The sequence below is a fragment of the Camelus ferus genome, chromosome 9 (genome assembly GCF_009834535.1).
Source record: "Camelus ferus isolate YT-003-E chromosome 9, BCGSAC_Cfer_1.0, whole genome shotgun sequence".
Classification (NCBI taxonomy): domain Eukaryota; kingdom Metazoa; phylum Chordata; class Mammalia; order Artiodactyla; family Camelidae; genus Camelus; species Camelus ferus.
This window is the reverse complement of record NC_045704.1, coordinates 32,689,884-32,713,560: the sequence shown is the minus strand read 5'-3', so window position 1 is coordinate 32,713,560 and position 23,677 is coordinate 32,689,884. Positions and strand designations below refer to the sequence as shown.

General features: G+C 41.3%; 1 protein-coding gene and 1 pseudogene across 8 annotated transcripts in view; both read left to right on the top strand.

The window, feature by feature from the left end:
• Nucleotides 1–12,220, top strand: part of TOX3 (TOX high mobility group box family member 3) — a 352,301-nt gene extending 340,081 nt beyond the window's left edge. For 6 of the 8 annotated variants that reach the window (XM_032486307.1, XM_032486305.1, XM_032486308.1 and 3 more), the window contains 5 exons: nt 15–284; nt 4,322–4,549; nt 6,131–6,211; nt 10,280–10,966; nt 11,244–12,220. In XM_032486307.1, coding sequence (XP_032342198.1) covers nt 15–284; nt 4,322–4,549; nt 6,131–6,211; nt 10,280–10,966; nt 11,244–11,297 — 1,320 coding nt within the window. In that variant the 3' untranslated portion in view covers nt 11,298–12,220. Of the gene's footprint in view, nt 1–14; nt 285–4,321; nt 4,550–6,130; nt 6,212–10,279 lie in introns of all 8 variants that reach the window. The other 2 variants (XM_032486304.1, XM_032486303.1) reach the window with 1 other exon arrangement.
• LOC116666086 overlaps nt 1–23,677 on the top strand; it is a 488,237-nt pseudogene that overhangs the window by 423,905 nt on the left and 40,655 nt on the right.

Sequence of the window (23,677 nt, the reverse complement as noted above, 5' to 3'; positions counted from 1 at the left end):
TGTCGCCCCTCTAGGATCAGAGCCACACTCAAGTGTCACAATACCGTCAGGACCCCTCCCTGATCATGAGGTCCATCGTCCACATGACAGATGCCGCTCGCTCTGGGATCATGCCTCCTGCCCAGCTCACCACCATCAACCAGTCTCAGCTCAGCGCCCAGCTGGGGTTGAATTTGGGAGGTGCGAGCATGCCCCACACGTCTCCTTCACCTCCAGCGAGCAAATCGGCAACCCCCTCCCCTTCCAGCTCCATCAATGAAGAGGATGCGGATGAATCCAACAGAGTAAGTTAACTGCCTTTAGAATATAACCTACACTTTGGGATCACCCATGCTTACATCTTTGAATTTCATCGTCACGGTATTACCTCCTTTTTCTTCCTGGATTGAAATAGCGTTTAAATTTATGACAGTTTGATTTTTTTTTCCCTTCACTCTTTTATATTTATTTCTTATCTTTGGAAAATGTATTAAACTGGAAGTTGGGAGATCTGGCTGCTCCTACTAGGAGTAAGGTATTGAGCAAGCCACTTACAGGCATAATTTTCCTAATCGGCAAAGAGGAAGGCTTGCACTGGACTTTTCAGAAGTTCTCAGCTGCTCTGATTCTTAGATGATGTCCATGCGGGCGTGTTTCACCTAGTTAGTCAGCTAACCTGCAGCCACATGTGACAGTCTTGCACCTCTGATGATGCTTATTGCTTAGCAAGTTTCTTTCACCTTGCATCTTTGCTTTTGTCGGGGAAATTATATATTATTCAAATAGACATTATTCAAAGTAAAACCTTAGTTTCAGGCTTTTCTGAAGGCCTCGAAAAGTATTCTATTTCATTCAAATTACTTATTCTAGGTGCACAATTCCTCATTCCTCATTCATCAGTTATGCGTCGTACACCTACTCTGTGCTTAGCATTTTACCTGGTTCAGGTGATACAAAGATTTACAAGAGAATTACTGCCCCTGGGACTTCCCCTTGGGAACATGTGGCAGTGTTTAAAGCTAGTGCCAGATGTGATTAGTGGTATAATTGATGTATCTGGTGTGCTGAGCCCATCATCGATTCTGCTTAGGAGAGTGATTTGAGGAAGACTTTACTGAGAAGGTGATGTTTGAATTAGGTCTAAGAGGATACATAAAAGTTTGTGATGCAGAAGAGAGAGGTCAGCATTCTGGGAGAGGGAGCAAGTGGAAGTACATGCCTGTTTATGGGTATTGCGAACAGTGTGACATGGGGAAGGAAAGAAACAGGAATTGAAGAAAGGAGTGGCTGAAAGGTGGGAACATTTCCCCTGCTGGTAGTTGAGAGCTGATGAGTTATTTGCATAGAGGAATGGCATAAGCAAATTTATGCTTCAGAAATATAACTTGAGCTGTGTATAGAATGTGTTCCAAAGAGAGAGACCAGAGAGAAGATCCTTTTATGAAGTGTTCCCTTTTATTTTTAACGAAGAAAGGAATGAACAGGAGGTGCCAGATTAGTAAGATATTCAAGAAGGAGAATCACTCGTTAAGGTTTGCTGATCCCCTGGAATTTGGAGGAGTAGAAGATACACCAGGTTTTAGTTTGGGAGCCAGAAGGGATACGGGTAATGAGAAGATAACCCGGAAGGGAGGATTGTTTTTTGTTTGTTTGTTTGTTTTTCCCCATAGGGAGGATGAGAGTTGGACATGGTAGGGGCTGGATTTGAGATGCTTCCATCTGAGTCTAGAACTCAGTCCGTTGGAGATGAAACTATAGATTTGCGGGCCCTCAGCACATCAACATGAAGACATAGAAGTGACCAGGATTTCTCAGAGTGTGTAAGGAGCAAGCCAAGGCCAGAACCTCGAGCATCACTTATTTTGACCTTGAGCATCATTATTTTTAAATAGAAATGGAAGAAGAGGAGCTAGGGAGGTTTGTGAGTGATAAAAAGAGGAGAAATGTTGCAGGGATTTTCAGCAGGAACGTTTGGTCCACCCCGTGATGTGAGCACCCCACTGCACACAAGGTGGGGAAGTGTGCTGCCAGTCTCTGCTCACACTCACAAGGGCAGTGGGGTGAAGTGGGAAATAATAAAGAAACTTAAGGGATGTGTATGAGATACAGCTGACTATTACACAATTCAAGTGGATTCCTTTCACTTCACTCAAATTCCCACTGATCGTAATACTTACCTCTGTATCAATCTGAAATTGTCCCGTCTGATGAGAACCTTTTATGTGACTCCTAGCTTGTTCCATTTTAAGCCAGGGTCTAGGTTTTGTGTAAAGACAAGGAATCCAGTTTATCAGCGGCTTAGCTGAAAAAGGAAGATTAACATTAGTGTTGATTATGTCTTTGGGGTAAAGCTATTTCACCGTTTTTCGCAGCCCTTTGAGTCAGCTATGCGGAAGTTTCTTTCGGAGAATTAATTCTGAGCTTTTATTTAAACTGTGAAATTCCTCATTTCGGGTTTATTCGTAAAAGGTAATGACGATTAGGTCAGGTCGTGGTTATCCAAGAAAGACGTCAGAGGCTGTCAACATTTGAATGTTGTTTTGCAAAGAATGAAATTAAACTCCTCTTCTTTGGAAAAAGCTGTACTGGAAATTACTTTCATCTTGCCATTGGTCGGAGTATTGTTGATGCAAACAGTGCCAAATTCTCTTCCAAGAAAAGAATAGAGTTGTTTTACTCAATAAGAAAAATCTGTGTCTATATATTTTTTCTTGTGGCTAAAGTAATATTTTTTCACTGAAGGAAAACTTGGCTCCAATTGAAGCTCTAACCGAAAGACATCTGACTCCCTTGCAAGTTCAGATTCATTAACTAGAATTTAACAAGTCTCGCTTAGTCTGAGGATTTAGAAAAAAAGGCTATGAGGTCTACAGAATTTTATTGGATTAATTGTGTAAGTTATAAAAGACGGCATTTAGGAGGAGAGACGAGATCTAGCTTAACACCTACTGAGGTCTGTAAACTACTTGTATAAAGTATGAGTGTGGTTATCACTCAAATAATGAAAACAGTAGGCCCACCAAGAAGGAGGCTGCCAGTTTCCTAACACCAGGAGGGTTCAGAGCTCTCAGAATTACTTATCAGTTTCCTCGCTAAGAATTCCAGTAATTGGGTTAAGTTCCAAATGACCCTTCTTCAGCAAGTAATGATGTTCTTGGAAAATTTGAATTAAGATTCAAGACTCAAGGCCATTAAAAGCCAATCTGTTAGTAACTTGAATCTATCTCTGTTGATCTTGCCTAAGGCTGGCTTTTAAAACAGATTTTGTCAAACACTGCAGCGTTCTTGATGAAGTTAACTGCAGAATTGTCTTCAACAGAGTCATGTTATAATCTAAGGGGGATAAAACAAGGTTAATCAATCATTTCCCCTGCTTTTCTGTTGAGTATGTTTTTGATTGTTGAAATTAGATGCTGGTAGCAGGTGAATATTGGAGCTCAGTGGTATATAAATTTGGGGAACTGTACCCATGTTATTTCTATAGGTTTTGATTTCGGACAGCGTGTGATTTTCAGAGAGTGTGAACCTCTGTATGTCAGTATTCTTGTGGGCAGGGTTACTATATGTAATAATAAATGTCTTCTTATTAGTCTTTTTTTAGCCTTGGTGATTTTAAGTATCTACTGTTGCTGCTGTTTGACAGGTTTTTAATTTTATGAAGAGTATCAATTTCCTTTCTAGTTCTAGTTAGAATTTTGACATTTGTACATTTCCTGTTATCCTATTCTTTAGAAAGTTTTCATTGTTTTAAGAAATAAAGATGACCTTTCCTTTATTGTGAAACCTAGGGATTATAGCAGATTTCCATTTGCATTTCCAGAGACCATCAGCAAAGTAACATGTGGTAAAATTAAAAAAAAAAAAAAAAGCCTCAAAAAAATCAATTCAGACTGATCATACATATGGTATGTGTCTACAGCAAGGGACCTCATTTAAAATATCTGAATATGATCAACATCCTGAATATTATTTAAGTTTACTTCTAAAAACCTCTGAAAATGTAAAATATTTTGTTTATAGGTACGTATGTAGCATGGCATATAGAGAGCGAGCATTGCCTGGTACAGAGTGTTCTGTTTTTCATTACTCATAATTGCTATTTAGAGCATATGTTGCGAATGTATTGAGGATACTTCTGGGTCTCATTAATCAATGTTCTAAATGCTAATGTCTGCTGTCCAGTTAACTCTAAGCAAGTTTGCCCCTCCCCCGCTTTTGGGGGTGATTCATCTGTGCATGATGTTTAACAAAACCTTAAAAGAACAATTGTAAGCCTGAGTAAGTCTTTCTGCATTCTCGGCCAGTACATTCTAGGCAGTGAATTTTCTTCCTGCTTTTACAGGCCATTGGAGAGAAAAGAGCTGCTCCAGATTCTGGCAAGAAGCCCAAGACTCCAAAGAAAAAGAAAAAGAAAGACCCCAATGAGCCACAGAAGCCAGTGTCAGCATATGCCCTGTTTTTCAGAGACACACAGGCTGCAATTAAAGGTCAAAACCCCAATGCCACCTTTGGAGAGGTCTCAAAAATCGTAGCGTCTATGTGGGACAGCCTGGGAGAGGAACAAAAGCAGGTGAGGCCAAGATCCGTGGCAGCCGTGTTGTGAAACGTCATACCAGAATATTCCTTACCCTTTTCCTGAGTGATTGCTTCTTGATATGATTGCTTCTCATGAAAGCCTGTCTAAGCGATGGCATTAAAAAACCCAAACATAGGAGTCCAAACCACTCTCCAGTTATATGGCTTTCTCAGTTCCCTGAAGGGTGCGTGTTCAGAGCCCATTCAGAAGAGAGTTGGAGGAGATCCAGGCAGTATCCTGCAAGCATCAACTTTTGATGATCATCTTTTCATTTGAAATAATGTGGAATTTTTTCCCCCTTGGTTCAAAAAGGGCACTACAAAGGAATTAGGTTCATCTTGCTTGCCTTTCTTTGATCATCTTTCTGAACCCTTGTGCTATCCTGGTGGGTCTCCAAACTTTGAAGCTGTCTCTGCGTGTCTCATTATTGTCCTTGGGCATTTGAAATTTTATTCCAAGTTCATTTGAAAGCTCAGCAGTATGAGAGGTATTGAGAGATTAGCCATGCTGGTGGGAGATACTTTCTTAAGGTCTAGCCTCCCGTCTCTCCCCAGGCAAGTCCTCCACACCAATGGAGAGAAGAATGACTTCCTCGGGGCTCAGTCCTCCCCTGGCTCCTTGCGTGAAACTCCAGTGACTATTCAGAGGAGTGAACTATACACATCCTCAGAATAATAGACCCCTGTTAGTAATAAACCAGAATAATTGTTTCAGGAACTAAGAGTGAAAAACCCTTGGTTTTCTTTCCTTTTCTTTCTTTCTTTTTTTTTTTTTTTAAACAAATCATGGATTCATTCCTACTCACTGCTTACCTTGGGATGGGGCAGCTCTAGAATTTGCCTGTTTTTTTGCAGTGAGCTTCATGCTATATGCAGCAGACTGATTTTTCTACCCCAGGAATGTAATCCCAAAGCTGCATCTAACTTTTAAATTCTGGAGGAAAAGAGAATTGCACTTTGGTATAACAGCCAGCCATCAGACCGCTGTTAAGAAAAGGAAGCCCACATCATGTTCAATATATTGGGATTTGTTTATGTAGCCCACTGGTCTCACTAATGGATAATCTTTCATCTTTTACTATTTCTGGCTTGTTTTCCTCCAAAAGAAAACCCAGGTTGAAAGGCCTCTGTCTTGTCTGTCTTCTCACACTCTCTCTATTGTTGGTTTTTTCATCCTCTGATTTGGTACAGTTTAGCCATGTGTGTGAGAGAAAGAAGACACTGATGGAGAAACTCGTTAACTTTCTATCGTTTAAACCATTTGCCGCAAATTTCATTCTTGTTGCCTTATTCACAGCCTGAGCATGAGGTCCTCAGCCGTTACTCTTAAGAAATCTGTGCTGCAACCTGAAATCTTTCTCTCGTTCACCATAGTTAACATCAAAGTTGTGCTCCAGCGAGGGCGGCGGGGTGCTGTTTTGTTTTAATATCTGTGTGTGTATGTTTCCGTTTAAAAGTCAAAGCCGCGGAGACCAACTTTATAAGTGAGTTCTGTTGCAACCTAATTTGCACAGCAGTTATTTTATGGCTGCGAATTTGTATGCTAAAGGTGGTGCTAATTGTGGTCTTTTCATAGGTATATAAAAGGAAAACGGAAGCTGCCAAAAAAGAGTACCTGAAGGCCCTGGCCGCATACAGGGCCAGCCTCGTTTCTAAGGTAAACCCAGACCGGGGCTGCCAGTCTCTGAGAGAATCACAATCTTGAAACAGCCTTGGAGCATTGAAAACAGAAATGCAACTCCTCTTAGAGTTGATTAAAAAAAAAAAAACCACACACATCTTGGACAACTCAGAAACGTATTTGTTCTCAGTAGAGATCACCAGAATGATGGCATGAAAAATAAGAGTTAATTTAAGCTGCAGAATCTAAATTGTTTCCAAAAGATCCACTGATCTCTATGTATGTATGTTGAAGCTATTTAGACAATTTTTTTTTAGTATATGTATACTTTATTTCTAAGTGGAGGTACTGGGGATTGAACACAGGACCTCATGCATGCTAAGCATGTGCTCTACCACTGAGTTATAACCACCCCCCACTTAGGCAAATCTTAAACAGCCTCTTGTTCTTTCTTCTTTTTGGGGACTGACATCTGTGGTAATGTCCTCTATTGAAACTGGGAGGTATGGCTGGCATTTTTGGATATCGGATCATAAATTCTCAATGGTTACATTATTGTAATAGGGGATGTTGCATTTTCTGACCAAACTGTTCCACATCCTATAAATAAATAAACCTCATGATTATTTAAGATAAAATTATGCTCCAAGTACTTTTAAAAAAAGACATGTATACATGTTTTATACATGGAGTATACAATGGACTCTGATGTGTTATAAAATGCACCAGTATCCCAAAGCAAATGTCTTTCTGGATTATTATTACCTTGATCCAGAAGGAGCATGAGCTATTACCTTCTATTTTAACATTTAATTGACTTTGTCCTTAGCCTCCCTAGAATTTAGAGAGGCTTTGGGGAGGATAATTTGAGCTCATGTTCTTGCTCTTGCTGTATCTCCTCTGGCAAGCAGAGATTCCGTTTCATTGTCAGTGTTTTTTGCCTTAAAGTACCACATAGGGCCTCCAGGCATGGTCAGTGTTGCTGGCAAAGCCATTTTTAAAAGGTTTATCCTTTTTTCTCTTCTGCACCTGAGTTGTTTCTTCCTTATATTAAGATCTATCATTGGCATGTGCTCAGAAGCAGATCCAGAGAGGTCCTCCTATCTTTGACAGCTCTTAGGACACTTCCCACTTCTTGAGAAAGAAAACATTCATGAGGTCAATAGCAAAGCCTTTTCTGAGACTCTGGAAGACACACACTGAGAGATACACCCATTCTGGATGCAGATTTGCACGTTGGTAGCAAACAACTGAAGGTGTGGGCCACAGATGTTAAGAACTGAGATGTATGTGATGGCTAATTAGACAAGTGACATGAATAGAGTAGCAGTGTGCATGTACTTTTTAAGTGGACCATTTATTCATTCATTTACCCAGAAGCAGGTATGGGTGATCTTCATGCATTAGAGCATGAATAATTGACCATACATGGATTTAAGCCAAGAGCCAGTAACTCAAAAGGCATTCTAGAAAGAGCATCCAGGACTGGGCTCATTGGGTCTGTGACTGATTTAGAAGGGATTGTTTAAACATTTTACATCAGGTACTAAAATCCGGATTCAAAAACGTTTCCAAGTGGAATTCACTGTCTCCAAAAAACCAATAGGATGGAATTTAAAAAAAAAAACCAAACTAACATATTGTTTGTTTGAGGGGTTTTGTTTTTGTTTATTCATTAGGTAAGTGCAGTTGAGAGCACTCTAAATTTATAGTCAGAGATGTGGCAGACAGCTAAAATAGTCCTTGAGGTATGACTTTAGAATAATTTCAGCCTGAACCCAGTGTGAAATGGCTGCTAATCTGGTGATCTCACAGGAATCAGCACCTAATCCTACAGCTTGATGATGAGACCATCTCTGAAGTTCTCTCTCTTTTTTTTTTTTTTTTGGTCCCCGCAATTTAAGGGGGAATGATGACTAATTGAAGGCCCCTCCAGAGGGTTGCCTCCACACCTGAGAGTCAAACCATATTCAAATAATCAAAAGAATCATGAAAGTGAGGATTTGGGGGCATGTGATTTGGGTTCTCAGATGTAAGCACCATCATGTAAGGGGAGCCTAAGTTTGGTCTCTGTACCCTGGATAGAAGCAGTTGTCCAAGGAGTGAGATTACAGGGAGGAAGATTTCAGCCTCAACAGTTAGAATAGTAAACAGGGCTGCATCACATGTCCATTTAACTTATGTCTCTCCATCCGGAGCCTAGGACTCCCTGCCTTAAGATGTGACTCTACTATCACTTCCAATCTTCACAACAAAATTAATAGAAGCTTAATATTAAGCCCCAAGGGAGTAGACCTGGCAGGCAAGTGGGACCTCTTCACAGGGAACCAGCCTTTTCCATTCTCCACTCGGGGGCATCTTAAAGGCACAGTGGTGTCATCGGCCAGGTGTCTATACATAGACTTCCTTTGTAGTTTCATCCTTAAGATTGGCTTGGTGATTTTTAAATATTCGAGTACATAAAAATAATGTTCATATTTATGTGTAGAAAACTGTGTATTCTACTTAGTGGGTGATTTAATGGTAACCATGAGTATTTGCAGGTTTCTTCTTACCCAAGACTTTAGAACATGACCCTCCAGTAACATGCAGCCCCCTTGGGCTTTTGTACAAAAAAGGGACAGAGAACCGTCCAGTGATGGATGGAGCTTTTCACTGGTAAGGTGCTCAAACCGAAAACCATCAGCGATGGCTTTTCCTACTTTGTGTGACTCTTCTTGTAAAGTCACTCCTCAGATTTCTTCTAATGGTAGATTTTATAAATGTGAGTAATAAAAATGGAGACGTACACATTCAAAATCATTAAAGAGAGTGGATGGCAGCTTGATGCCTCCAAAGTTCCCCCATAACCTCCCTCCAAAAACCTCTAATTTTCTGAAGAATAAGAGGAAAAAATTGTCTTTAAGAGGACTCATTCCAATCACTGTTGCATTAGTAAAATAATTTATTTTGTGGAGGTAATTATGTGTTTTTAGCACAAAATGTATTAGGCAGTTTCTCCCCATGTTGTGCCCCAGGCCGTTTATCTTGTAACAGATTATTCAGTCACACAAATGTTGAACATTCTCCCCTTACCTATGACTCCTTTGATACATTCTGGAAATCTCTGAAAATCTTTGGTAAACTAAAACTAAAGTTGTAAAGTACTTCAATTTAGTGTCTCTAAAGAATTCAGTTACGTTTTTCTTATATTCAAATGAGCACTGTTATAAATAATCTTGCAAATACCAGGCTTTGAAATTTTCTAGTCAGAGTCATTTTCTGGTAGTAGTAATTGTTAATTAATCAAAATAGCTAACATTTATGAAATGCTTTCCGTGGGCCAGGTGCTGCTCTAAATGCTTAACAAATATGAGTTAATTTAATTCTCACAGCCTCTACACAAGCTATAAAACCCCATTTTATAGAAACGGAAAGCAAGGAACAGATGGATGAATTAACTTGCCCAAAGTCACAAAGTTGTTGAGTATCAGAGCTAGACTTGAACTCAGGCAGTCTATACCCTATTGTCTTTCAAACTGATTCTTGGTGGTGAGGTTAGTTTAGACTTAAATGCTGAAGAACTGTTACTCTTAAATATGTGTATCAGTTATCTTTTGCTATAGTAGCACCGTGTAACAACCAGCCTCAAAACCCAATAACTCAAAAAGATAACATTCATCTCAGAGAGTGCCAGTAAACCAGCTGGGTCTTCAGAGCTAGGCCAAGGTTGGCAGGATCAGCCAGTCTTGCTCACCTGTGTGCAGTCAGCATGGGGGGTTGGCACTGGACTCATACACATAAATGGCAATTGGCTGGCTGGCAGTGAACTGGCTCTTGAGTGGGGTAACTGGGCCACATGTCTGTCATCAGGTCATGGCAGGTGCTGAGAGAGACAGACAGACAGACAGACTTTGAGAACTCACTTCCATCACATTATGTTGACCAGAGCAAAGGCACCAATTGGGCCAGCCTAGATTCAAAGGGTGGGGAGTTTGCCTCTGGGGGGAGCTACAAAGTCACGTGACAAAGTGCTTGGGTTCAGGGAAGCATGAATAATGGTGGCCATTTTTGTCATCAATTTACAAGACTTAAAAATACTCAAATCTTCTCCCCCAAATTCAGGCTGCCGCTGAATCAGCAGAAGCCCAGACCATTCGTTCTGTTCAGCAAACCCTGGCGTCCACCAATCTGACACCCTCCCTCCTTCTCAGCCCCCCGCTGTCTCAACATGGAACAGTGTCAGCACCACCTCAGACTCTCCAGCAATCGCTCCCCAGATCAATCGCTCCCAAACCCTTAACCATGAGACTCCCCATGAACCAGATTGTCACGTCGGTCACCATTGCAGCCAACATGCCATCGAACATTGGGGCTCCGCTGATCAGCTCCATGGTTGGCTCAGCATCCTCCGCCCAGGTGAGCTCTTCGGTCCAGACCCAGCAGCATCAGATGCAGCAGCAGCAGCAGCAGCAGCACCAGATGCAACAGATGCAGCAGCAGCAGCTCCAGCAGCACCAGATGCATCAGCAGCTCCAGCAGCAGATGCAGCAGCAGCATTTTCAGCACCACATGCAGCAGCACCTGCAGCAGCAGCTCAGCCAGCAGCAGCTGCAGCAGCAGCTGCAGCAGCACCTCCAGCTGCAGCAGCTGCAGCACATGCAGCATCAGTCCCAGCCTTCTCCGCGGCAGCCTTCCCCGGTCACCTCCCAGATGACGTCCCCTGGCCCCGCCATTGGGAGCCCCCAGCCAGCCTCTCAGCAGCACCAGTCGCAAATACAGTCTCAGACGCAGACTCAAGTGTTATCGCAGGTCAGTATTTTCTGAAGATGCACGCGGCAGGCGGGTTTGCGCATCTTGGGGGAGAGTGGCGTCATCGGAGGGTAAACCACATGTGGCTGAAACTCGGAAGTCGGTGTTGGTTATGCAGAAATGTGTAACAGACCACGCGGTCCTCTCAAGTGTCTATTAGATAGGCAATAAGAACTACAGTGTAGCTGAAAATCATCTTCTAGCGGACTCTAAATCACTTTGTTTTTAAACAAGAAAAGCTGTGCTCTTTTATGTGATGCCTTTTTTATTTATTCAGGCTGTACCTACAATATGTGAATCAAACCGTTTAATGAATCCTGGGACATACTGATGACTGTAATAAACTGGCCTCTTTGAGTCATAGCAAATGGCCTTATTTCTCCAGAAGTGAATAAACCACACTTCCAGGTGACTGGAACGTCCGAAGCCCTAAAAATAAAAAGCACAGTCATAACTACCTGAAATATGAAGAACCAGTTTCATACAAACATTTGTATGACGTCAATCGTTGATGGCATTTTTTTGTCATGAAAAAAAAAATGTAAATCACAGACTTTTGCCAAAGCTCTTATTTTTTTTTCCTTAAATCTCTCCAGAAAAAAAAAAAAAATGCAAGTGATTAGATTCAATTATTGACTCATTTTTCACTTTTTACCCATGACTTCTCCAAATCAAACCACAGTATATGTTGGAACAGTACCTATGACCACTGTTAGCCCATTATACTCATGCCAATTAGAAGACAAGAATGTGAATATTATATTCTGTGTTTTGAGTGACAAGTTTCGAAAATTAAAAACACTGTATTTTTAAAAGGGAAATGCACTTAAATGAAAACAGTTATTACAAAAGTTAAGATTTAAAAAAAAAAAGCAAGAGTTTTTATTATGATGTAATACCGGTAGAATATTTAAAAGGCACACCACATCGGAATAATCAATGTAAATATTTTCTTTCAAAGTTGTAAGTTTTCATATCATGTGTTGTAAAGTTTTCATAAACGAGGCTTTAACGTAAACACTGGTGACACGAACCATTCATTGCTACGTTGCTTCTTGTGTTTTTATGCTGTTTTATACTTTTTTATGAGTTATGATAGCAGCAATTAAGTTGTTTGTATTTTGCTTAACTAAAACAAAAATGCTTTTATCTTGCTATAGAATAAACACATTTCAGTAAAAACTGTGGACTGTATTTTGATGCAACAACCAGGAAACTGTTCACTTTTCAAATAAAATGATATGTTAAATTTCACTTTCGGTTCTTTGAATATGTAGAAGGTGAGGAAATATGTCCACATACCAACTTGTGTTGGAACCCCAGCATCGGTTTCCATTTTTAGTTGGAAATAAGAGATGCAGAGCTAAGCATTTGGATTGCATGGTCCCAAATCAGGGCCTGTGAAAAAGAAAAGAAGCCATCAGAAATACTTTTATAATTATAATTTTGTTAAGATGCAAGGGAAAGGTAAGTGTAGAGGAAAAAGCAATCATCTCTTTGGGGCTAGAACCAACTGGCATTGTGTTGTTACCGCTATTAAAACGGATGGCGAATGCTAATTCTTAAGCCAAAATAATTATTTCGGTGCCCATTTCTTCCCCCCTTTTCTTGCTCTGTAGTGGCTCCTCTTTGAGAACAGTGTGACCACTATCCCCAGTTGTCTTGCATGATTAATTACAGCATCTGTCCTGTCAGAAGCTATAATGAAGAGGTCTTGATAAAAATTGCAAATTACCACTGGCAACAGTCTTAAACTGCTTATGATAAAATGAAAATTAAAAACAGCAAGTGTCAACCCTGACCAGAATCCTAATCTGGAAAAAAATGAGGGTGTGAGTAGGGGCAGCCATAGCTACTGTGTGCAAGACATTAAAAAAAAAAAATAATGGAATATGGATTCCTCAAAGTTGTTGTTGTATTTCAAAGAATATTTACTGTACGTTGTGGGCTATGAATAATGAATTCAGCTTTCAATATTTCATAATCCTCTCGTACTCTGTGTTATGTACAAATATTGAACAGCAAGAGCTTCTAATTATAAATTTATAGATTTCTTGCTGTAGAAAAATGTGTCTAAATTGAAGCTTTTCATAAGATGTATTAGTTGACAGGTATCAGTGTTCAAACAGTCCAAGAATGGTGCCTAATCACATCTACAAGGGGGCAACTATATTCCACAAAGAACTGATTCCACGTCAGACCCATCAGAAGCAGAGCTGATGGCGAAAGATTTTTCTGTGAATTGAAACTAACATTACATAACAATAAGAACCATTTTATACTCTGTTGTGAAACCTTTAGACAAATGTCTTCAAAATTAATTGCTAAACTACATGTGACAGTAATTGTGTATTAGTTCTGTAATTGTCATTTTGAAAACCCATGAAGTATTGCTTGGAAAAAAAAATGTCACTAGTGATAAGACTTAATTACAAATGAAGTCTGTTTTCAACTGGTTTGCAGTTAGAAGCAGGTGTTGTATCATCTATTAAATGATTTTATAAATCTTGGGTTTTATCACATTTGATTAAATGCTGCTAAGCACACTGATGGTCAATTTCAAGGAAAAGAATTGCTTGATGACTAACGGTTTAAAAAAATTAATCACCAGGCAGAACTATATCTTTAAAATGTCGAAAAGGCTTGAATCGTGAAAAGAATTCCCCAGCCTTGTTACCAAATCATTTTTCTCAGGATCTGCTAAAGCGTATTATGCATCAACTTGTATTTCCCTTTATCCGTGGGACTGGTTCCTAGTTCTGAGACATACGTTAAGTACTTGGTGTACTTTTTTGGTTATAGGTCAGCAATAAAGCAGCGTGGTGAAAAATAGGCATGAGAAATGTGGTATCTGATTAGTGAGACATCTAAACAGCCTAAATGCTTTCCCTGCTAAATGGTCCACAGATATTAACGAGGCTCCCCCACGCCCCGTCCCCCATCTCGCAAACCTTCTCTCTCCCCCTGCCGTGGGCACAGTATTTTATTACTCTGGCTAAACAGACTCTCGTTTTTGCATTAACCAGTACTGCCTTGCGATGAAAGAACATAAGGAGTTTTCATTTTTAGCTGACACGGGGTCATTAGTTCCCGACTCAAAGAACAAAAGCTTAAATGCCTTCGTGCAGCATAATTTCTGCAATCTATTCCCACCTGATGGAGGTTTGAAGGCTTTCGAGACAGATGGATTACTATCTCAAGTTTAAGTAGAAGTCCTCCGCTGTGTCCATTCAGCGGGCTGCAGACATCTGAATGGTTTCGTTCCCATTTCTCACCCCGTGGAGCATTTTTCAGCACTGGACTTCAATCTAACCTTTCCTTTCCCCCCCTTCTCCCCACCCCTTTTGTTTGGCTTTTGTTTTGCAACAGCTGTTATTATCGTTTTTGGTCAGCTGTGATTGCTGGAGGCAAAATAGGACCAGATGGTGTTTTGCTATGCATGAATGGCGAGTTAGAGGAGTTGGGATTGAATAGGCCAAGTCTGAATGGTGTCTCCGCACCACCTGCCTGCCTGAGCTGTGGCACACACATCACAGGAGCATGATCCGCCTCAGACCTACTAGAATCGGATGGGAAAGTGGGGAGCTGGGGTGGATTTTCCCCATATTTATTGATCTTCCATGCACTAACGGAATAATGCAGTGTACAGTCAATTTGAGTTAATTGGATATGACAGAGCATGGGCGTGTAATCTATCACTCTAGAATTCTGGTTTGCTTTACAGGTTTCATTGCTCCCTCAAATACACACACACACACACACACACACACACACACACACACACACACACAGAATAATAGCAAAAATTAGTGGGCTAAGTAGGCACAAAATTGTTTAAAATGTCTCTAAAATAGAATTAAGAGTCTAAAGTGAGGATTGGAAAGGGGAAGATTCTTCAAAATGATATTTGTGTCTGTTAATAATACAAGGCAAAGAAAAGCTATGTTTCTGATACTCGTGGAGAGCCTTTATACCTGTAGGTTACCCATCAAATATTTCACACGTAGAAGAAATGCGCCTTGCTAGGAAACTCACACAGATACACAACCAGATTAGAATTCTCTTAGAAAATATGAACTGTAGGAGTCGTTCTCCTCATCCTCTCAAAGACAGTTAGCTTTGCTGACTGTCTGAAGTAACCCTGAGATGTGCTTTTCCTGAATCTGAAAGCTGGTGAATGAGTTTAACCCACATCAGTTGTGATCCTACAGGTGTGTGGGTCACGTGTGCCGGGGTGTCACCGAGGAAAGCTTAACCACCCAGGAAACATGGAGTGAGATATGCAGACAGACAGCTCCATTTGCCTGAGGCCCTAATTACTTAAATTTACTTCTGCTACATGCAAAACATGATGATAGGTCCCAAAGGAGATGCAAAAATAAACAGGGCCTTCTGTTTGTATATGTTTGAAATTTTCCATAATAAAAGTTTAAAAAAAATAAAATAGAAGCCATCCTTCACTTCGGGAGCTTTTATTTTTCTCTTGTGGTGAGGGAGAGCACCAAGAAACCTGGAGCACATGTGGATTTTGTGTGTGTGTGTGTGTGCTTGATAATCTGAGAAAAATGCAATTTATTTAGAAAGGGAAGAGATTGCAACTGGTTAGGGTATTCGGGAAAGCTGCATGGGATTACTGGCATCTAAGACGTGCCCTGTGGGACTTCACTGGGCTGAGATGGCCGTCCTCGTCCAGCAGAAGAAGGAGGTGGCTTCTCCGGGCAAGGAGGAGCAGGAGAAAAGCCACTTGGGTTGAAAGCACAGGCACCAGCAAAATAGCAGTAGAGAATAGAGCAAATTGGACCCACGGTGCTCTGGGGGAGGTGAGCGGGAGAAAGTGCTAGAAGGGACGTTTGGGGTTAGGTTTGTCGAAGTCCTTGTATGCCCAGCTGGGGACCTGTGCTTAATTCAAAAAGCACTAAGGAAGGTCTGATCAGGGTGGACTGAACGCATGAAGGGTTTTATGTGAGCTTACTTTTGAGAAGGGAATATCCAGTTGGCACTAAAAGCTGAAAGAAAAATGGAACAAGCTTCCCACTTGAAAATGTATCGCACTGTTTTAATTATTTACGTAAATAAATAAAGCGATCGCTCCGCCCTCGCTCTCAGACCACTCACATCTTCCCGGTACAAGAACACACCCTCGGCAAAGCCAAACCAAGGCATTTTCGGTGCCATCTGCAGAATAAGCCTTATCTTTACATTAGCATCCAGGGGGAGATCATTTTCTGTGTTTCTGCTGTGAGAAAGAAAGCTATTTTCACCACTGGTAAAAAGTACCTCTCGGTGCTTGAACTCAAATGTAATGAATGATAAAAAGAAGGCCTTGCTTTGTTTCTGAGTAAAACCTCAGGCAGCCCTGGGAGGGATGTTGGTTATGGTCTCAATTTAATTTCAAAGAAGACCCTTCACAGACAGAAAACGCGAATGTGGATGCACACTTCTTAGCAGAGGAATAATGCTCTTTTGTAAAACTTCTCATTATCACTAGCATTTGTATAGTGGTCTGTACTTTTCAAAGCAGTTTTTTGTGGATTGGCTCATTCAGTTCCCTCTCTCGATAGGACAGGAGTGAGCCTCACGGAACAAATTAGGAAACCGAGGCACAGAGAGGGTTATGGCTTGTTCCACTATCTGTTTTGCTTATAAGAGGCACCGTCAGAACTGGCATGGACATTGTCTCCTTCTAGACCTGTTATTTCATTTACCTTCTAATATTTGTATATGTGTCGCATGTATTTTTGACGTGTATTTATCTGTCATATATTGTATGGAAGGAGGTGTAAGTAAATATATGTGTGAATAGACAGATGATAGATATAAATAGATAGATAATAGATGACAGAAATCCATCACAGCACCAAAGAGAATAATTAATCCCTGTTTTCCTCATGGCTAGTCAGGCAGTAAACCAAAGTGAACGCCACCTAGCCTGTGTTCTCAATGGGGCATAATGCCACATGGCACTTTTTCCCAGTGTGAGTACCTTCCAGTCTGATTGTTTCCTCTACCGAGATCTCTCTGTAATTATTTTGTATTTGGGCAAACGGCTTTGACTTGTGGGGTTCAAATGCTGGGGCTGGAGGTGCCACAAAAGTACCAATATTGTTCTGTGTGTTTAAAAGGGGGTTGGGGAAGAGCAGGCTTTAGGGATGATGGAGATGGGTAAAGACCAGATAAGTGTGCATTGTTATGCATTATTTAGGGAATCCAGTGACTCAGTATTGAGCCTGGGAATTCAATGCAGGAGAGGGGATGCGGCCCCCTAAGGACTGGGGGTAGCCACCCCGGGTACTGCTTCAGGCGTTACCTCTCCATTTCCAAGACCATCTCTCCCTGGCTAGTGGAGTGCATCCTAGCACAGGCCACCACTTGTTACAGGAAATACAGAGGTGAGAACCTCCGATCCTAAGTCCCCCTTCCACAAGATTTTATTACTGTCTTAACTATAAAGAGCTCTAAAGATACCTTGCAAATAGTCACTTGCTAAGTTTGAACAAAAGTGAATGACATTCTAACATATTCATCCAGAACACCAAGCCCCAGCTTTCTGGAGAACAGAATACTTGGGGACTTTGAACAGAATCGTGGTTATTTTGAGATCCAGGTCTTACGTTTCTTTTCAGATTTTTGGCTGACTTTTTCTTTCTGGTCAGTGTGCTTTGACTCCAAGGGTATTTCGTTACCAAGTAAGATTCTTTTGATAACACTCCTTGTTCTGTGTCACCCCTTCTGACGTGCAGAGGGAGCCTCAGTGTTCAGTGCGTCACAATGAGCGGAAATGATGTCATATTCTAAACCTGCCTTGACTGGTAATTTGCAGATTTGATACAAGATCTCAGCCCAAATCCTTCAGGCCTGCTGTTCCACCCTCACCCTTTCTGCGCATTCTTAATCCTCTCCTCTGTAATTGGTATTGAGTACGTGGGCTCCCCAGGGACAAATAATAGCATCTGCGGAAATTACCTACATACCGTCCTACCACTTGTGTGCTTTTTTTGGATGACAAATTAAGATATCCATCTTTGGCTGTTTGGACAGTTACCTGGAAGGGTTAGCATCATTTTCTCCATAATAACATTTTTATAAATTGTGTCCAAAGGCTGGCACACCTAGCATGGAACTTTTTAATGATGTTTGGACTATTTTGGCCAATGAATGTGAGTACAACTATTGTTCTTTCCAAAGCAGAACCAAATTCCATAGGGGAAATGCACCATCCTTTTGCACGTAGAAAATTAAAAAAAAAAAATCATTGTTTATCCTATTCGGACAAAATTTCTTATCAGAAGAAGCATGACGTTTTCTCACAGCTTAAAGTCTAAAATCTTGGTTAGCAAGAAGATCAAGGCTATTATCAGGGAAAAATTTTAAGATTTAAGTATGTTAAAAAAGTGACAATGATACTTGCTTCTAGATCCTCGAGAGCCCAAAAATGTGCTACTTGGGTTCCATCAACTGCTAGACACAAGTAACCAGCCAAAGCAGAATGACTTTTTACAGTGGGAACAAACGATCATTTTTTGGATTGGGCTCAATTCCTGTGAAGAACTTCTGTTTATTTGTAGGCTGTGTCAGAAGTTTGTTTATTGCCGAAGAATAACTTAACCTGTTTGTTGGGGACAAAAATATGTATGTGGCTTATATTTTGGACAAAATGTGAAGGTCAGATTCTTAGGAAGGTTAGGTAATTATCTATAGAGGTTTAAATTCTTTTTTTGTCCTTAATTTTTTTTATTGAAGTCTAGTTGATTTATAAGAGGTTTAAATTCCTGAACTAAAAACTATTCAGAGACCAGAGCCATATTTCTTCAATTTGCTCTTTCCTTTAATTGTTAAAACCTTTTACATAGTGAGGAGCATCTTTGGGGGAGAAAGCTTCATTGGGGGATTTCTGGAGGAGCAGTCTGGCACCCAAAGACCTCGACAGCACTTGACTGAGGGAAATGCAGGAAGCACCACTCTCGGCCAGCTTCAAGTCCTTACGTCACCACCGCACATAAAGGAAATGAACAGAACTCTACAGTGCAAATTAAGCATACTCAACACTAAACAAAACCTCTGCAGAAGCGAGTCAGTGGTCTGGGCATGTGAGCTGTGATTCGCGCAGGAGCCTGAGCACACAGGTAACTAGGCTCTGAGTCAAAGAAACAGAACACAGCCCAAGAAGAAGGAGATCACTGGATACATGTGGTTTTCAGGTGCCCGGGCAATAGCCATGAAACTACTTGGCTCCAGAACTGAGCTACGTTTTGTAAGCCTGTGTTCTTAGAACAACTAAGAGTTTTATGTTTGATACAGATGGTGTTTATACAGAGTACACGAGCTCAGCGTGAGAAGTAGTCATAAAACAGACTGGGGTCTGGAATAATTATTCACAATTACTATTGTATAATTGGATGCCATGACGATTATATAAAAAATATTTTAAGAAGTAGTCTCTGCTCCCACTTTCACAATAGTTCTTAACAATAAGAGACATATGCTGTAAACATCGTAACATATTCTATGGTGTTTACAAACTTGTATCAGGCTGGCAAAACTGCAAATATAAAAGGCCAGGTTCTCTTACTTGCATCCTTGGGAGAGGCACTTGCCCTGACTCACCTCCAGCAGCAAGCTTACTTTCTAGTCACCAACGGGGCTCCAGGAGCTTAACTGCGTTAGTCCAGACAAAAAAAAAAAAAATGTTAAAAAAAAAAAAAAAAAAGAGAGACAGAGAGAGAGAGACAAAAAAAAAATGGGCCCATTCTGCAGAAAGTACTCACTTCTTCAGCTTTCTCCAAGCCAGAAAAAGAAACTTCTTTTGGGCCAAACTGTGGCCACTGCACAACAGCACAATGCTTATATTTAAAGTTTCTAGATGGAATTAGTGAATCGACAGACATCTGATCATTATATACAAAAACACTCGTGTCTTCTAAAAGGACAAAAAACGATGAGCCTAAGTTCCTATCACCCTTAAGCAAAGCAGCCAAAAAGAAAATTCATTAGAATTTTAAGTGAAAATACATTTCCTCTTAATCGCATTTACAAAGCAGGTCTGTGCTCAGGAGCTCGGCGGCCCTTCTCGCAGGGAACAGAAGAGCATGGGAAGTAAATTTCAGAACAAATGACTCTGGGGAGGGACCTGTTTTCAAACACACGTGTAATGGGCATGGAAATCAGTGCAGCTCTCCTGTCGCCCTTTGCTATGACTCATGGGTGGGCATCCACTGCTGAATTTCTGTCTATGACTCTCGAAGGTAATTGCTATGCTTTGATGACTGGAGTCTTTATTACAGCTGATCAGGGGATTCCAACGGGCACTGTGTTATCATCGAGAAGTGAGAAGCATCTTTCCTGCCTGGACACCGCTCTAGTTTCCAGGATTCCTAAGGCAGAGGAGTAGATGCCAGGCAGGAGACTATTCATGCAAGTCCACCACCTGTTGCCCTAATGATGGTGCCTCTGAATATTCATCTGCCAGGTAACAACAAGCACAACGTCTGCGACTCAGCAGCCGGGAAGAGTGAGGGTTACCTCCCTTGTCATATCGGTGGCCAATACTTAATGTTCCAAGCCTGGATTGAAACAACCTGTTCTAGGTATGGTTTCCAAAGGGACTACCTCCAGTTGTCCTCCTTGGCCCTAGAAGAGGAAGGGAGGGAAGTATGGAGTTCGTACCCTGCTGCATTATGCCCGAGTGTGCAGCTCCAGCCTTTCAGAGATCCTCAACCGTCTTCCTGTTTCCTACACCTGGCAGATGGCCATGAATGTTCCTGACTCCATGAGAGCAGCAGCATGTGCCATGAACTCTGAGATCAAGGTTCTCCTGCAAAAGAGAATATGAATGCTTAGTGAGCAAGGATGCTCGGGTTTTGCCTATTTGAACTTGAACTCGCACACTCGCTTTTTCTTCCTGTGTATAACACAGCAACGCATGCATGTGTATTTATGTACTGCTAAGCTTGACTGTTTCTTTACGACTATGCTGTACGGTACCTCTTTTAACCAACTTGGCTTAATTCTATGGTACAAGCAGCCCAAGGGACTGTTAATAAAAGAGAACAATCGTCCTTTCTGACGTTATCCTCAGAGCTTTGGATTTTATTTCCAGCACCCTAGTTTCCATTAATAGCTCCCTGTGAATGCATTACCTATTAATCATTCTTACCTTTTCATGTTTACAGATTTTATGGGTTTTCTCTAAGCTTTAGGAAATGGAGCATCTATTTATTTCACTCCTAACCCTTTATCCCACCATCTCATTGGTTCACATGCAGGCATAATATACCCAATTGAGTCACTCACTCATGCATTTGTTCAGCAAATATTTACATGGTGCCTTATCTCATGGAGATTATATTGTGATGGGGGAGAGGGTTTTATTCATTCTTTAAGTATTTGGATACCTACTAAATTGCAGTGGATAAAAAAGAAGCAGGAAATGGGGGTGGGGAGGGGATGGAGGAGTGGGTAGAGGATGGACTGCAGGTGTGAATAGAATCATCAAGGAAAGCCTCACGGAGAGAGTGGTGATGGCAAGGGAAGGAGCTGTGTGACCATCTAGGGGAAGAGCATCCTTGCACTTTAATGACGGTGAGTGCAAAGGCTCAAGACGGTTGGTGTGTCTGAGATGCTGCAAGGCAGCCGGTGCGGGTGGAGGGGAGTGAGCGTGGGAGAAAGCAGAGGCGGTCCAGTGGGAAGCAGGGAATCAGGCTGTGTAGGGCGATGGCTCTCAGACCTCACAGTGGATCACAATAGCAGTGAACTTCTTTCCTTAAATGGGATTATGATACTGTGGTTATGTTGGAATAAGGTTAACTTTCCAAGCTACATACTGAAATAGTTATGGATAGAATGAGGTGATGTCTGGGATTTGCTCCATAATAATGCAAGATTGGGGGAGATGGATGGGGATATGGAAGAAGCAGCACTGGCCATGAGTTGCAAGATGTGCGGGCTGGGTTATGGGTACATGGATGTCAGCATATCAGGGTATTATTTTGTCTAATTTTGTGTATGTTCACAATTCACCATAATAATAACATAGAAAAGAAACCACCTGGGGAACATACACAAATAAGTAATGGCTCCAGCAATTGGGGTGATTGTTTTGGGGTGCAGCAGATACATTGTTTTATTTGTTTTAAGCCTCCCCGGGCTTTGTTAATTGACTATGCACCTGAGGATCTTCTGGGCCATTATTAGGACTCGGACTTTTACTCTGAGTGAGAATTTTGAGCAGTAGAATGACACAATCTGATTTACGTTTGCAACAGATCATTCTGGCTGCTGGGTTCAGAATAAACGACAGGGCAGCAAGGGCAGAAGCAAGGAGATCCAAGCAATTATAGACAAAAGTAATTACCAAACAGTTTGGTGAGGGCTGGGATAGAATGTTAAACACATAGAAAGGTAGGCTGAACACACGTATTTTCACTTCATCCAACCATTCCTGGGCAATGAGGGGCATTTCAAAATATGCTAGGATGATTTACTGTCAAAGAGAGTCAGAAGAGCCAGGGAAATGCCCACAGTGGGAGAAAGTCACTTGCCCTTTAAGACTTCTGACTTCCTTTACCTGAAGCAATTATGTCCAATATTGGCCCTAACTTCTGATTTTTAATGAGGATGGCAAGGCTAAAGGTTAGAAAAAAGAAATGCTCTTGGAGTCCAACATGCAGGAATATAGCATCTCTTAAACTATCTCTCACTCACTTGAGAATGTACAGCAGGCTTTGAAAATCCAGCCAAGCCAATCAACCAGCCTTTCAATGACACTCCGGCATATATCTCCCTGTGATGGAATCTTCTAAGCAGAAGCAGAGCATTCCCCATCATCCTGGCCTGTATCTTCCAAATACTACTTTTAGCAAACCTCCAGGAAACCTTGTTTAATCCACAATTATCTACCAAGTGTGCCTTCTGTTAGACCATGTACTATACTTAGTGGGAACAAATTGCCTAAGATGCAAACTCTGCCTTTAGGGAGCTTACATTTTGACCTCCCTCTTCTTGACCCAACCATTGTGCTTTAGTTAATACCAACTAAGCACCTAAAGATTATTTAATTTGTGGTGTAGGTCACTACTGATTTGAAATCACATGGAATACAGGGGCCATGTCTTACACGTGAACATTCGTATTCCCTCACCACCAGGGAAAGTGCTGGGTCCACAAAAGATGCTCAAAGATGTTGGTAGACTGATTCCTAGATAATTTTCACGTGAAATCAATAATAAGACATTTAGGAATAATGCCTTTCCTAACAGAGGGATGACAAGATGACTTCAGCTGATCTGAGTTTTAGCCTCTGGAGCATCAGCATAGTCCCTCAAAACCAACTTATCAAAGAGCACATGAGAAGGGGAAGCTGAATTCCCTAGATTTCCCAGTGGCACCAAAGAGGATTGAAGAGTTGATCTTTAGTGCAGTCTCAAACTTAAGCCCTCCCCGCCAGGGCCGGGGTAAGGGGGAAGAAACCCAGATTCCCTCACCTCCAAGAAAACCTACCTTTGCCCTCCGTGTTGATCATTCTCTTTGTATCAACACCTCAACCCTTTTGTATATCATTTGATAAACGAAACCCAATCTTTTTTATTGTTCTAAGTGGAAGTGATTCTGTACCTTGTGCACTTGTGCACGTATGAAAAGTGTCTTTTCCTTTAGCGATGAAGCAACTTTGGGTGGTAGGACAATGCCTCCTACTTCCATAGAAGCCCACAGCAA